General features: G+C 37.9%; 2 protein-coding genes across 3 annotated transcripts; one reads left to right on the forward strand and one right to left on the reverse strand.

The window, feature by feature from the left end:
- The first annotated feature begins 1,899 nt into the window (after nt 1-1,899).
- On the forward strand, nt 1,900-3,655 carry LOC122081510 (UDP-glycosyltransferase 76B1-like). The gene is made up of 2 exons (XM_042648660.1): nt 1,900-2,473; nt 2,643-3,655. Exons 1-2 carry the CDS (start codon nt 1,987-1,989, stop codon nt 3,521-3,523), a joined length of 1,368 nt encoding a protein of 455 aa, XP_042504594.1. The 5' UTR covers nt 1,900-1,986; the 3' UTR covers nt 3,524-3,655.
- A 1,359-nt stretch (nt 3,656-5,014) lies between these two features.
- LOC122082517 (PI-PLC X domain-containing protein At5g67130-like) lies at nt 5,015-9,050 on the reverse strand. Of its 2 annotated transcripts, none has more exons than XM_042650139.1 (9): nt 8,734-9,049; nt 8,551-8,631; nt 8,344-8,463; nt 8,055-8,192; nt 7,097-7,195; nt 6,694-6,994; nt 6,375-6,598; nt 6,176-6,262; nt 5,015-5,346 (listed from the first exon to the last, which is right to left on the reverse strand). In XM_042650139.1, the coding sequence occupies exons 1-9, from the start codon at nt 8,737-8,739 to the stop codon at nt 5,164-5,166; spliced, it is 1,239 nt and encodes a 412-aa protein (XP_042506073.1). In that variant the 5' UTR covers nt 8,740-9,049; the 3' UTR covers nt 5,015-5,163. The 2 variants fall into 2 exon arrangements, with proteins under 2 accessions (XP_042506073.1, XP_042506074.1); XM_042650140.1 differs by lacking the exon at nt 5,015-5,346 and adding an exon at nt 5,582-5,817 and having other exon boundaries at nt 8,734-9,050.
- Between the last annotated feature and the right edge of the window lie 2,129 nt (nt 9,051-11,179).

Below are 11,179 nucleotides of genomic sequence, written 5' to 3' on the forward strand. Positions count from 1 at the left end.
AAATTTTCTCAGAAAAAGATCCTCCTCTAGGTATCTCCATCATGGTCAGCGTTTTAGGAATGGGTACCCGGCCGATACCATATCGGTGGTACAAAAACATTGAGGGTAAAATTGTTACAAAAAAATGTATCAGAATCTTGGGTGCAAAATTGTTTAAAAAAAAAATGCTTTGGACTGGGGTGCTTTTTTTTTCTTTTTTTATTTGTCAGTAAGGAAAAAGAAATTACAGAAGCTGCAAAAGAATATCATAATCCAGATCATAAAAAATATGGTTAAAACGCCTATTCATAGGTGTAAGAGCTATCTTGGCAAATAAAAAAAAAAAACAACCAATTCATTTGTAGGCCTAAGCATAAGAGGAACGCTACTTAAGAGGTAATAAACATCCAGAAACTGGGAAGAGTGTTTAAAGGCCATGAAATGGTTGTTAGGTTAATTAGAAATCTATAAAGATCTTTTAAATTAGATTAAACTTCCTTAATCGTCCATCCTTTTTGCTGTGCTTCTTTGACCCCGCAGAGAAACCCCCTAGTTGTTGCTTCAATAGAATCCCTTGTCATGAAGTAATCGATCTTAAATAGGAGGCATTTTCCTTTATAGAGAAGATAATGTTGCCCAATCAGAAATTTTGGGGTTTATACTTTTTAGTGATCGACACTGAAATCATTAAGATAAAATCAAAGTTTAGAAATATCAATTTTGAGTTAAAGAAGAGAAGATTGTACCTGAGTAGATGGCTGGAATTGTTGTTTCGTAAAGTCGGTATTATTATACTACGAAAATGTTGGGTTGAGAATTTGGTGTGAATTAGAATTTTCATGTTTAAAAATGAGTTGTGGTTTCAAATAGTAGCATAAAATGATCATCATAGAAAAGAAACTTATCCGGTAAATTTTAGGCACAATATTATTATTGAAACATAACATGATGAAATGTAAAAACGGAAGGAGCAAGAATTGTTCAGTTAAGATATCCAATGCCCAGATCCGTTTGGTAAATTCGCAAAAAGGGAACAAATGCCCTACAGATTCAAGTTGGTCACCACAGAAAAATGCACAATAAATCGGTTTGCTTCCATTTCTCCAAAACATCCTTCATGAGGATCCCTCCCATGCAAAGTCTCCAAAAGAAAATCTTAAATTTCGAGTATAAAGAGAGTTTCTATAAGAATCGCCACCAATGTTAATAGGGTAATAAACAAGTACACCTATTAGAGCATCCAATGGTATTAATAGTCAAAGATGTATTTCAAAATTTTGCAGCCGTTTTAGTCATGAAAGTTTCATTGGACAGAAGACACCACCAAAGGTCGGGTTGTGGTGTGATTTGGAGCTTTAAAATGTCAGATTCAATTCAAAAGGGAAGGAAAAGAGGCAAGTAAGCCAATATTCCTATCATTCCCACAAGTTAAATCACTTACCATACCTAAAGAGGGTGTAGGTGATACCTGTTGCTGCATTAAAATGAGAGGTCCTGACTGACTTGGGATCCAACAATCATCTCGCGCCTTTGTTGACTGTTAGTTATGGCAGATAGGACAGAAAACTTTTATTCACGATCATGCCTTTCAATCATTGGATGAGAGATGAGGAGAGAAGTGTAAAGCCTTCCATATTTGGATCATCTAAACAACTCATTACATTTGTTTGAAGATTAAAAACCACTAAAAATAATGTTTAAGTGATTTGGAATCAACTAAGTCGAGATTGAATGCCCCGAAGAATTTACATATTCGAGAAGTAGCAAAATTGAAAATGAATACTCTGATCCCGCGCCAAATGCAGGGCCAATAGAGGAGAGGGGAGGGGGCGCACATGGAAAAATAATGGGCGGCTAAGATTTTTCTAAAGTAGATCTAAGGCACATAGTTATTAGCCTTAAATATAAGTTACTGGAAGAAGGGATATCGATCCTGCTATCCTTTGGAGTTAGGTTGCAGACTCACTTTGAAAAGACTTCTTGAAAGGGGGAAAGATCGAATAAGAGATGGAACAGAAGAGGAGAGGGGTTCGGTTGGTGCTATTCCCTTGCCCATTACAAGGCCACATAAACCCCATGCTCCAACTAGCCTCCATTCTCTACTCAAAGGGCTTCTCTATCACCATCATCCACACTCGCTTCAACTCTCCCAACTCCTCCAATTTCCCTCACTTCACCTTCATTCCCATACCCGACGGCATATCAGATTTGGACCCAAACTCCATTTCATTAGCCCATCTTTCACTCCTTAACATCAACTGTGTAGTTCCACTTCGAGATTGCTTGCTTCGGTTGTTATCTAATCATAATATTACTACTAGTTCTGCAGAAGCAGAGCCCATTCCTTGTCTCATCTCTGATGCTATCATGCACTTCACCCAAGGCGTCGCCGATAGTCTTAACCTTCCAAGGCTTGCGTTACGGACCAGCAGTGTCGAATCCTTTCTTTCCTTCGCCGCTTTTTCAGTTTCATGGCAGAAAAATTGCCTCCCAGGTAAGAGTTTCTCTAAAGGGATTCATATCCTCGCTCTCTCTCTCTCTCTCTCTCTCTCTGATACTACTTGTTAAGAAGTAAAGCTCATAATTTCGCGTAGAATCCAAAACCCAACAAGCCCGTAATTTAACTGTTTCCAGATTAAGCTTCATTTTTTTTTTCTTGCCAGATTCTCAGTTGGAGACGCCAGTAACAGAGCTTCCACCTCTCATAGTGAAGGACCTGCCGATGATCAACACGTTTACCCTAGACTGCATGTACCAATTGCTGGGGAGCATGGTCGATCAAGCCAAGGCCTCATCTGGCCTTATTTGGAACAGCTTTGATGACCTTGAACAGTCAGCACTGGCAACACTTTCTCAACAATTTCCAATCCCAGTGTTCACAATAGGCCCATTTCATAAACTCTTCTCAGCTTCTTCCAGTAGCTTATTGACCCAAGACCACAGCTGCATCGCTTGGCTAGATACACAACCACCTAAGTCTGTAATCTACGTCAGCTATGGCAGCCTAGTCAGCATTGATGAGGCTGAATTTGTGGAGATGGCTTGGGGTCTAGCCAACAGTAATTGTCCCTTCTTGTGGGTGGTTCGATCCGGTATGTTCCATGATTCAGAACGAGTTGGACCATTGTGGCCTGATGGGTTCCTAGAAACGATTAAAGGAAAGGGTTGTATTGTGGAATGGGCCCCACAACAGGATGTGTTGGCTCATCCTGCGGTTGGAGGGTTTTGGACCCACAATGGTTGGAACTCTACGTTGGAGAGTATATGTGAAGGGGTACCAATGTTGTGTTTGCCTTGTTTTGGAGACCAGAGTATGAATGCGAGGTTGGTGAGCCATGTGTGGATGGTGGGGTTGCAATTGGAGAATAAATCGGAGAGAGGGCAGATTGAGAGAAGCATAAGAAGATTAATGGTTGAGAAAGAAGGAGAGGAGATGAGAGAGAGGGTTGCGTCTTTGAAGGAGAAGGCAGAAGTTTGTGTGAATAAAGGAGGTTCTTCCTGTAAGTCTCTAGAGGACTTGATGGCTCGCATCTTGTCATTTTGAATTTTGAAGACTTTTGTGGACTAACTTCTCCATGGTGTGCTTGATTGTCTTATTACCGAATCTGTTTCATTTTCAACCTGTAATATCGACTTTTTTATTTTTAGTAGAATAATATCAAAGACCTTACCTGCTTATTTGTCTACTACATCCACCGTTTGGAAGATTATTTTGCTATTAATGAGATTTTTGGTCAAGTAATAGCTATCAATTCCAAAGTATGGATCCTAGCAAACTAGCTAGACAGTAAAGGGAAAATCTGTTAATGGTTGGAACCATATTTGTCTCTTTTTACCCTTAATTACGAACACATGTGTCTGGGTGTGCTCTTGTTCTACCCAAAAAAAAAATCTGGGTGTGCCCCACTGCCCCTACGTCCCATCCAGAAACAGTACCCCCTATTTATTATTTTCTTTTTCGAATGAGTGTTCTTTTTATTATTTTAACACTCCCTCTCTTTCTCTCTAATCTTCTCTTGTCGGTGGTACCTACATCTAATGTTCAAAACAACTATAATATCAAACACACTTTAGGATTAATTGCATGTTCATTCAGAGTTGGGAATCATCGTTTTAGAAAACCCTTTATAACAGATGCATCAGATGTTGCTTAATATCAAGGTCTATCGATTAGAGTTTGAAAAAGAGAAATATGATCAATTAAATAATCTAGTGTGTTCAACAAGTCCAAGGTCTTAATAAATACCCCAAAAAAATAATAATAATTTGGAACATGTATTAAGGACTTGTATCATCTGTGGCACAACAGGGCATTTGGCATGCATCTAACGCTCATAAATGCCTTGGGCTGCATGTGACTGCCTTGGACTATGTGCCTGAACGTTCCTAACCGTTGGATGTGCGCTAGACACCATGCTGCGCTACAGAGCAAAATACATTTAAAAACAATAAAAAAATAAAATATTATTATAAGAGTTTTCTGGTGTCTTCACATTTCTCATCCCCTTCACTAACCTTTGTCTCCATTTTTACGGGAGTCTAGTCACACATTTTCCTAGGATCTCTTTAAATTTATATGCCACATGTTTTCTGTCATATTTTCTTTGGTCCTTGTCTTTAAATTTTCAATCGACTAGTGATGCTATTTTATTTTTGGGAGGGGGGGGTTTACTGGTACTATTATATCATTTCTTCACATTGTTGATAATTACTATCACTCTCCTACACTTAGTCTATATTTACTAAAACTTTTCTATCTTATGTTATTTTCTTCTATTATTCTCCTTTTCCCCTGATATTTTTAAATACCCATATTACCCCTCCTTTCTTCTGATAACCTATTAATCTCATGAAAAAAATTTGTGAAATTCTTTTTAAAATTGAGTGGTTCAAAAGTTGCTTTCATCGGGCAAAAAAAAAAAAAACAGGCAAACCGTTGAAATTTGACATTAGGAGACCCTAGTATCTAGGTTGTTCACAAAATTTTAACCCCATTTAATTTTCCAAATGGCAAAATCAGGTCATGGTTACAGTCTAACCTGTAACCGATGTGGTTACCACTAAAAGCTCTCTTTATTAAATCAGCCGGGAAAAAAGAAAAAATCATAATTTCCGTGGACAAATAATTTTTGGGAATGTTGTGTATAAATGGTTGGGGAAACAAATGAAGAAATATAAGAGAAACTATAACCAGAGTAACGTTGACAGAGCACAAGCTGAGACTGCAGCAACCAACCACCGCAGTTGAAATGGTCTTTTCTCCAAGGAAGCAACGCTGCTATTTGCCCCTGGAGTCGTTCCTTGGGTTGTAGGGGTGGGACTGGCTTCTGGGGCTGGGATCTCACATGTTCCGAAGGTCGCGTTTGCCTGCACACATTGCATGAGGGAAAAAAAAAACATAGGAAAGCTCAGTTTCATACTAATTGGTCTAAGTCACCTACGAAGCATCATCTTTCTTAATTCCCTCTTCTTTAACGTGCCCCTATAGAATAATATCATTCTTTACAATACAATACAACTTAAGGGTCAAAGTCAACTTTCTAAACCCGACTTTGCTTACTCATCTAATTTTCTATGAATGTGATAAGCAAGGATTCAAATGTTGAAAAGATACAGTCAAAATCACTAGTACATTTTATTATGATCTCACTTAAAAATTGAATGACTTAACATTACAAACTAATGATTCCAAACGAAATCATTTCTTTGAAATCAAACATTCAAGATATTTTAGTTTTGGGCAGTATTGAAATAAAAAATTGTTTTCTTGAATGCTATGGAGACCAATCATTCGTCGTGGCGGGAGCCTTGTGCACTGAGTATGCTTTTTTTCTAATGCTAGAGAAACCAAGAAGGAAAATATTTGGTCCAGTTGTTAAACGCATAATCACTGTAGAATGGTTTGGCGCTCAAATAATTTACCAAGTCTTCAAATTAAGGGAGATCAAGACTGATTACCATTTGACGGTTCCTGGCACAAACGTTGTTCCAGGCAACAAAAATGAAATCATCTTAATCCCAGTGACCAAAAATAAAAATAAAAAAATGCAGGGCTCTAGTCCTCACAGGTTAGGAAAATTTTGTTTAAATCTTAATTTTAGTTCCTAGGCTATCTGTCATAGATTCATTAAAAGATTTTTCCTTAAGACGTAGTGTATTTGATTATTATGGGGTTGTTATAGTAAAGAGAACTGACCTTGCAATAGGCAATGTTGGTACATCCACAGGTTAGATGACCATTAGCTACATCTACAGCTGATGGTGCACCCCCTCCATTGCTCCTCTGCAACAATAACACAGGTCAAATAAGTGTTCTTCAGAAGTAAATTTCCTTTGGTAAAATGATATTTTTGCAGAATAGTAACTCCACTATTAATAAACACCATAATCAATACCTCATAATAATCAACAGCTATGAAGTTTGGCCACCGATTACCAGCTGCTTTGTAGCAGGTATTCATCATGCTCTTAAGTGGAGCAGAATTATTTACACAAGCCGTATCATGATTTGGGTTATCGGGGAAGAAGTTCTGGAGGACAAGTGACTTGGTTGTTGTATTCATGGGAGATGATTCTGCACGGTTTGGACAGGAACCCGCTATCATCCCACCATCACCATCTGAAATTTAAGCCCACCACCATTAGAATCCATGAATTTGCCTCAAATGAGTATCAACTTTCAAGGGTAGCATGATGTGTGGGAGGTAGACTCACATTGGTTCTCTACAATATAGGTCCACTCATATGCAATCCCCTCAGAGGCCTCCTTAGCACGTTTAGAGGTGAAAACCAACAAACGTTCATTCTGCTTTACCATATCATCCACAGTTGGCCAATCTTCACCATTTTTAGGCATCCGAGACACAGGGAACCAGAATTTCATGAGGCCTGAAGCATTGAAGACCTTAGTCAATCCCCCTGGGGCTGTGTAGTCTTCGATAAAAATGGTGATAATCTCTGAAGGGTTTGCAACAAGAAAGGTTTGAATCTCTCTCAAAACATTACTAGCAGGTTGCTGTTACATCAAATTTAGTAGTTAGTTGCAGATAAGATTGAATCAATTGAGTAAGTCAGCCTCACAAACAAACCATATTCCTTCTCATGAAAATAGACTTACAAATGCAGTGAAGTTGTAGCATTTTCCGCCAAAGGAGTGACACAACCAGATGTCATTCAAGAAGTCATACATATCAAGCATCAATCCCCTAACACCATTCTGCAATGGAACTCACACTTCTTATGTCCCAGAAAACAAAATTATAATCTGTTGAGCTAAATTGCATCTTATTTTGATTAACTAGATAAATAGTCTATTCAGAATCAAGCAGATCAAGGTAAATGCCGACCCCAGTTGTGATTAGAGATGATACAGTAACAATATTTTATAAATATTAAAGAAAGATATAAGATCCCTCTTTTGCCGTCATCTTTACACCTCCACCAACACCCCACCAAAAAAAAGAGCAAAATCCCAGAAGAAGAAAAGAGAAAAGAAAGCTTTGCAGCTGTACTTTACAAGCATTTGCCTCATAAAAGTGGAAACTAATGTGCAAATAATTTGGGTAGGTAAGAAAAAGTTGGAACTAATGTGCAAATAATTAAGAGTGGGTAAGAACATGTTGGGGCCTTGGGATTCTGTAATTAGGAAAGAATTAATAAAAGGAAAAATAAGACGAAAAGAAATGGGTTACAGTGCCAAACTTAGAATTGAATTGTGAAATTAATTCGATCGAATCCAAATTGAAGACGAATCATTGCAGTTGGTAAGTTCGGTTACTTGATTGATGAAATTGATAGATATAGAGGAGCTACCGAGCTAACGTATTCATTCTTCTCCCCACCCAAAGAACAAAAGGAGCTTACACCATTTCTAACTACTATATTAATGACAGAATTTAAACAGTCATTAACCAACATGTCCTTTAAAGATCCAAAACGTCACCGACTCGCCGCCATGGGCGGCGACTTTCCCAGTGAAGTCCCCGAATATAGAACTCAAAAGGGGTTTTCAGGTATCATATTTCACTGTGAGCCTGTGAGGGGAGAAGGGAAGGGAATCAATGAATCATACATACATTGAGTTGATCGGTGATGGAAGCGTCCTGGTTCGTTAAAGTGACGAGTTCACTACCCGTCGCCGACTTTGCTCCCCAAAGGGCGTAGGAGTTATGCGTCGTCAGCCATGAATACCGATTGAAAGGAAGCCCATTAACCTAATCACCAAACCAACCATCCCAAACCCAAATCAGAGAAAGATTGGAAGAAACATAAAGAAATTCTTCCAAATAAAGAATCCACAGATTGATTACGAGGAGAGAGAGAGAGAGAGAGAGAGAGAGAGAGAGAGAGAGAGAGAGAGAGTACCTTGGAGGTGGCACTGACTGGTTGGATCTGAGTACATGTTTGAGCGTTCCCGGTCGTAGGACACGCTTGGCAGAGCAAACCAGAGTCACAGCTCTGGTTCGAACTGCAGGTTCGCCCAGCCTGATGCAGAATCATTATAATGAGATTTTTTTTTTCCCCGAAAATTTCCCAGAAAACAGGAAAGAAATGAGAAAGAGGAAGAGAAACCTGAAGAGCGGGAGAACAGGGGAAGAGCGAAGCGGCAATGAAGAAAGCTGCAATGCATAGGTTTGGAAATGAGAGGGATCTCTGCAACTCAACAAAATGAAGGATCATAGTTGTTAATCTAATTACAATCAAAACAACAATGCAGAACAAGGTAAATGAATGTAGATATTAAAATTTACAAACCTCCATGGCTATCTTCCTTGGTTTCTTATACCAATCTTGATCCCCCAGTCCCTAGAGAGATAGAGAGATAGAGAGAGAGAGAGATTAGAGGAGCATCCACTTTGGTTGTTTCAGGATTCAAGAGAGAAGAGAGAAGAAGGGGAATGGTTAGTGGTCTTAGCAGATAGAGAGAAGACGGAAAAGAACAGGGGAGACCTGGAACCTCTCACCAAACCAAACCGTAAGTTACTGCGTCAGCCGTCAAGTTGTCGACTAGGTATCCAGCGATTTGACCGCCAGAGGCCCAGAAGTGGGTAGTGGGTACTAGCAACTGACTAATTTCCTGACGCCTCTTGACGGCCTTGCAAGCGAGATCAGGGGTAGTTAATTTTCAGAAGGAGAACCGGGCACGTTCTCACCCGACCCAGATGGGGCCAAGTACCCCTTAGAACAAGTCGTGGCTGTCAAAATATACTCCGTCCAAACTTCTAGAGTGAGAGAGAGAGAGAGAGAGAGAGAGATTGTGGGTCCACTTGGATGAGTCTCCGCTGTTCCGGAAGGCCATTTATGGAATATGGACCGAGGGCATACGTTCTCAAATGGCGTCTTTTTATTTATTTATTTATTTTATTTATTTGGGGTTATGGTGAGGAAACGTCGTTTATTTTATTTTGAAAGTAATTATTAAACATGAGCTCCATTCTTGAGTATTCCCAACTCTTGATTTAGATTTGAGAAGCTTGATCGGTTCCCGAATTATCTCTCTCTCTCTCACACACAAACACACGGATCGAGGGATACCAACCAATTACCGAATCAGTTGATTCATATCAGTATCGATCTCGGTCGATACCTTGGGATCAATTGCACAAACATATAGTCAATAGAGTGGTGACACGAGGAATACAAATTCAAAATAATAAAATATGTTATTTATGTTTTTAGGTGTAGGACACTGTCCTTTATCAGAGGCCAGTGTTTTTGTTTGGAAGTGACCCCTCTATCCATATACAGAAGAGCACATATTTAAGAGGGATACAGGGGTTATTGTGTGTTAGTGATTTTTGTGTCCGAATGCAAAATAATTTGTAACCCTAAAAAACGTGAATAATGACAGTTTCTGAAAATGATACGATGGTAAACAACATTCAACCAATTTTGGAAAACTCTTTTTGACCCTAGGGCTGAGTTAAAGACTTAAAATCTTTTGAGAATAAAACAAAGGATAATTAAAATAAAGACAGAAATTTGGTATGCCACCAGTTTTTTTAAATCTAGCTGCTCAATCAATGAAAGGGCTGAGATAAGAGAGATATATAGGAGATTTTTCCAAGGGTAGAGAGGAGAGAGAGAGAAAGAGAGAGCTATGAATCTGGATATGAGGATGACATACCCAACATTTTCCTTGTTACATCATTCCCCCGGGCTCAAAAGGCAAGGTTACATAGTTTTAAATACACCTATACACGATCTTGTATCAAAATTTGAAAAAAATAAAAGAAAAAGATCTTTCAATTTTAAATGCGAAATTTTCCATGTGAAAATATCACATGACAAATCTAAACATTGGTTATCGAGGAGATGATATAGATAGACCACATGTCAAATTTTGGATTCAAGTTTAATTATTTATCGTTATACAATGCAATGCATTTCTATGTATATGCATGTGCGCTTGTTGATACTTTAATCATTATAATGAATTTCCACAAAAAAAAAAAAAAATCATTATAATGAATATCTTCTGAGTTTTTCAATGTTTTATTTTGTCACTTGATGAATTCCATTCAAACTGAAATTTAACATTGAGACCAACTACAAAACTTTAAGTCAATCCAATGTATTACATGACAAAAGTAGACACTCAATCAAGACTTCTTTATATGAGCTACCAGACAAAAAACCCCTTAAAAGAATTTCTTTTCAATACCGTCTCTTAATATTTTTTTGGTAGAATACTTACTATCTCCCATTCATTCAACATGAGCGTGTCGGGTTTTCTCATGGACTTAGGTTAGATTTTCATTTTTAGGCTGGTCGTGAATTAATTTATTATTTATCAATTAAAAAAGTGGATTAATTTATTAGAAAAATTGTCTTCTTCCTTACAATATTGTCCCATGACACCTTGATTGGGAAGTAGATCAGTTTCCTTGTATTTTTTACCTTGTGTAAGTGTGATCTAAAACTCTAATCATGATGTCAAATTTCATATCAATGTGTCATACGCTTTTTTTTTTCCCTCACCATTTGTTTTTTGTTTTTTCTTTTGAGGAAGTATACGCTCTCAATGTGCACTTCTTTCTCAGAGTCTCTCTCCTCATTATATATACCTTTTTATATTATTTCATTCTTCGCTGTAGGTTTGACATTCACTCTCCTCATTTATTTATTTATTTTTATTTTTTTTTTCTGTTTTGTTTTGTTTTTGTTTTTGTTTTTGTTTTTGTTTTTTTGTTTTTTTGTT

The sequence above is a fragment of the Macadamia integrifolia genome, chromosome 6 (genome assembly GCF_013358625.1).
Source record: "Macadamia integrifolia cultivar HAES 741 chromosome 6, SCU_Mint_v3, whole genome shotgun sequence".
NCBI lineage: Eukaryota > Viridiplantae > Streptophyta > Magnoliopsida > Proteales > Proteaceae > Macadamia > Macadamia integrifolia.

What these genes read in the sequence shown, in the direction of transcription:
- LOC122081510 (XM_042648660.1), top strand. Translation starts at nt 1,987, where the DNA reads ATGGAACAGAAGAGGAGAGGGGTTCGGTTGGTGCTATTCCCTTGCCCA. An exon ending in GCAGAAAAATTGCCTCCCAG is followed by an intron (nt 2,474 to 2,642) that starts GTAAGAGTTTCT and finishes TTTTCTTGCCAG; the next exon opens with ATTCTCAGTTGGAGACGCCA.
- LOC122082517 (XM_042650139.1), bottom strand. An exon ending in CTATATTGTAGAGAACCAAT is followed by an intron (nt 6,599 to 6,693) that starts GTGAGTCTACCT and finishes CTTAAATTTCAG; the next exon opens with ATGGTGATGGTGGGATGATA. An exon ending in TAGCTGTTGATTATTATGAG is followed by an intron (nt 6,263 to 6,374) that starts GTATTGATTATG and finishes TTATTGTTGCAG; the next exon opens with AGGAGCAATGGAGGGGGTGC.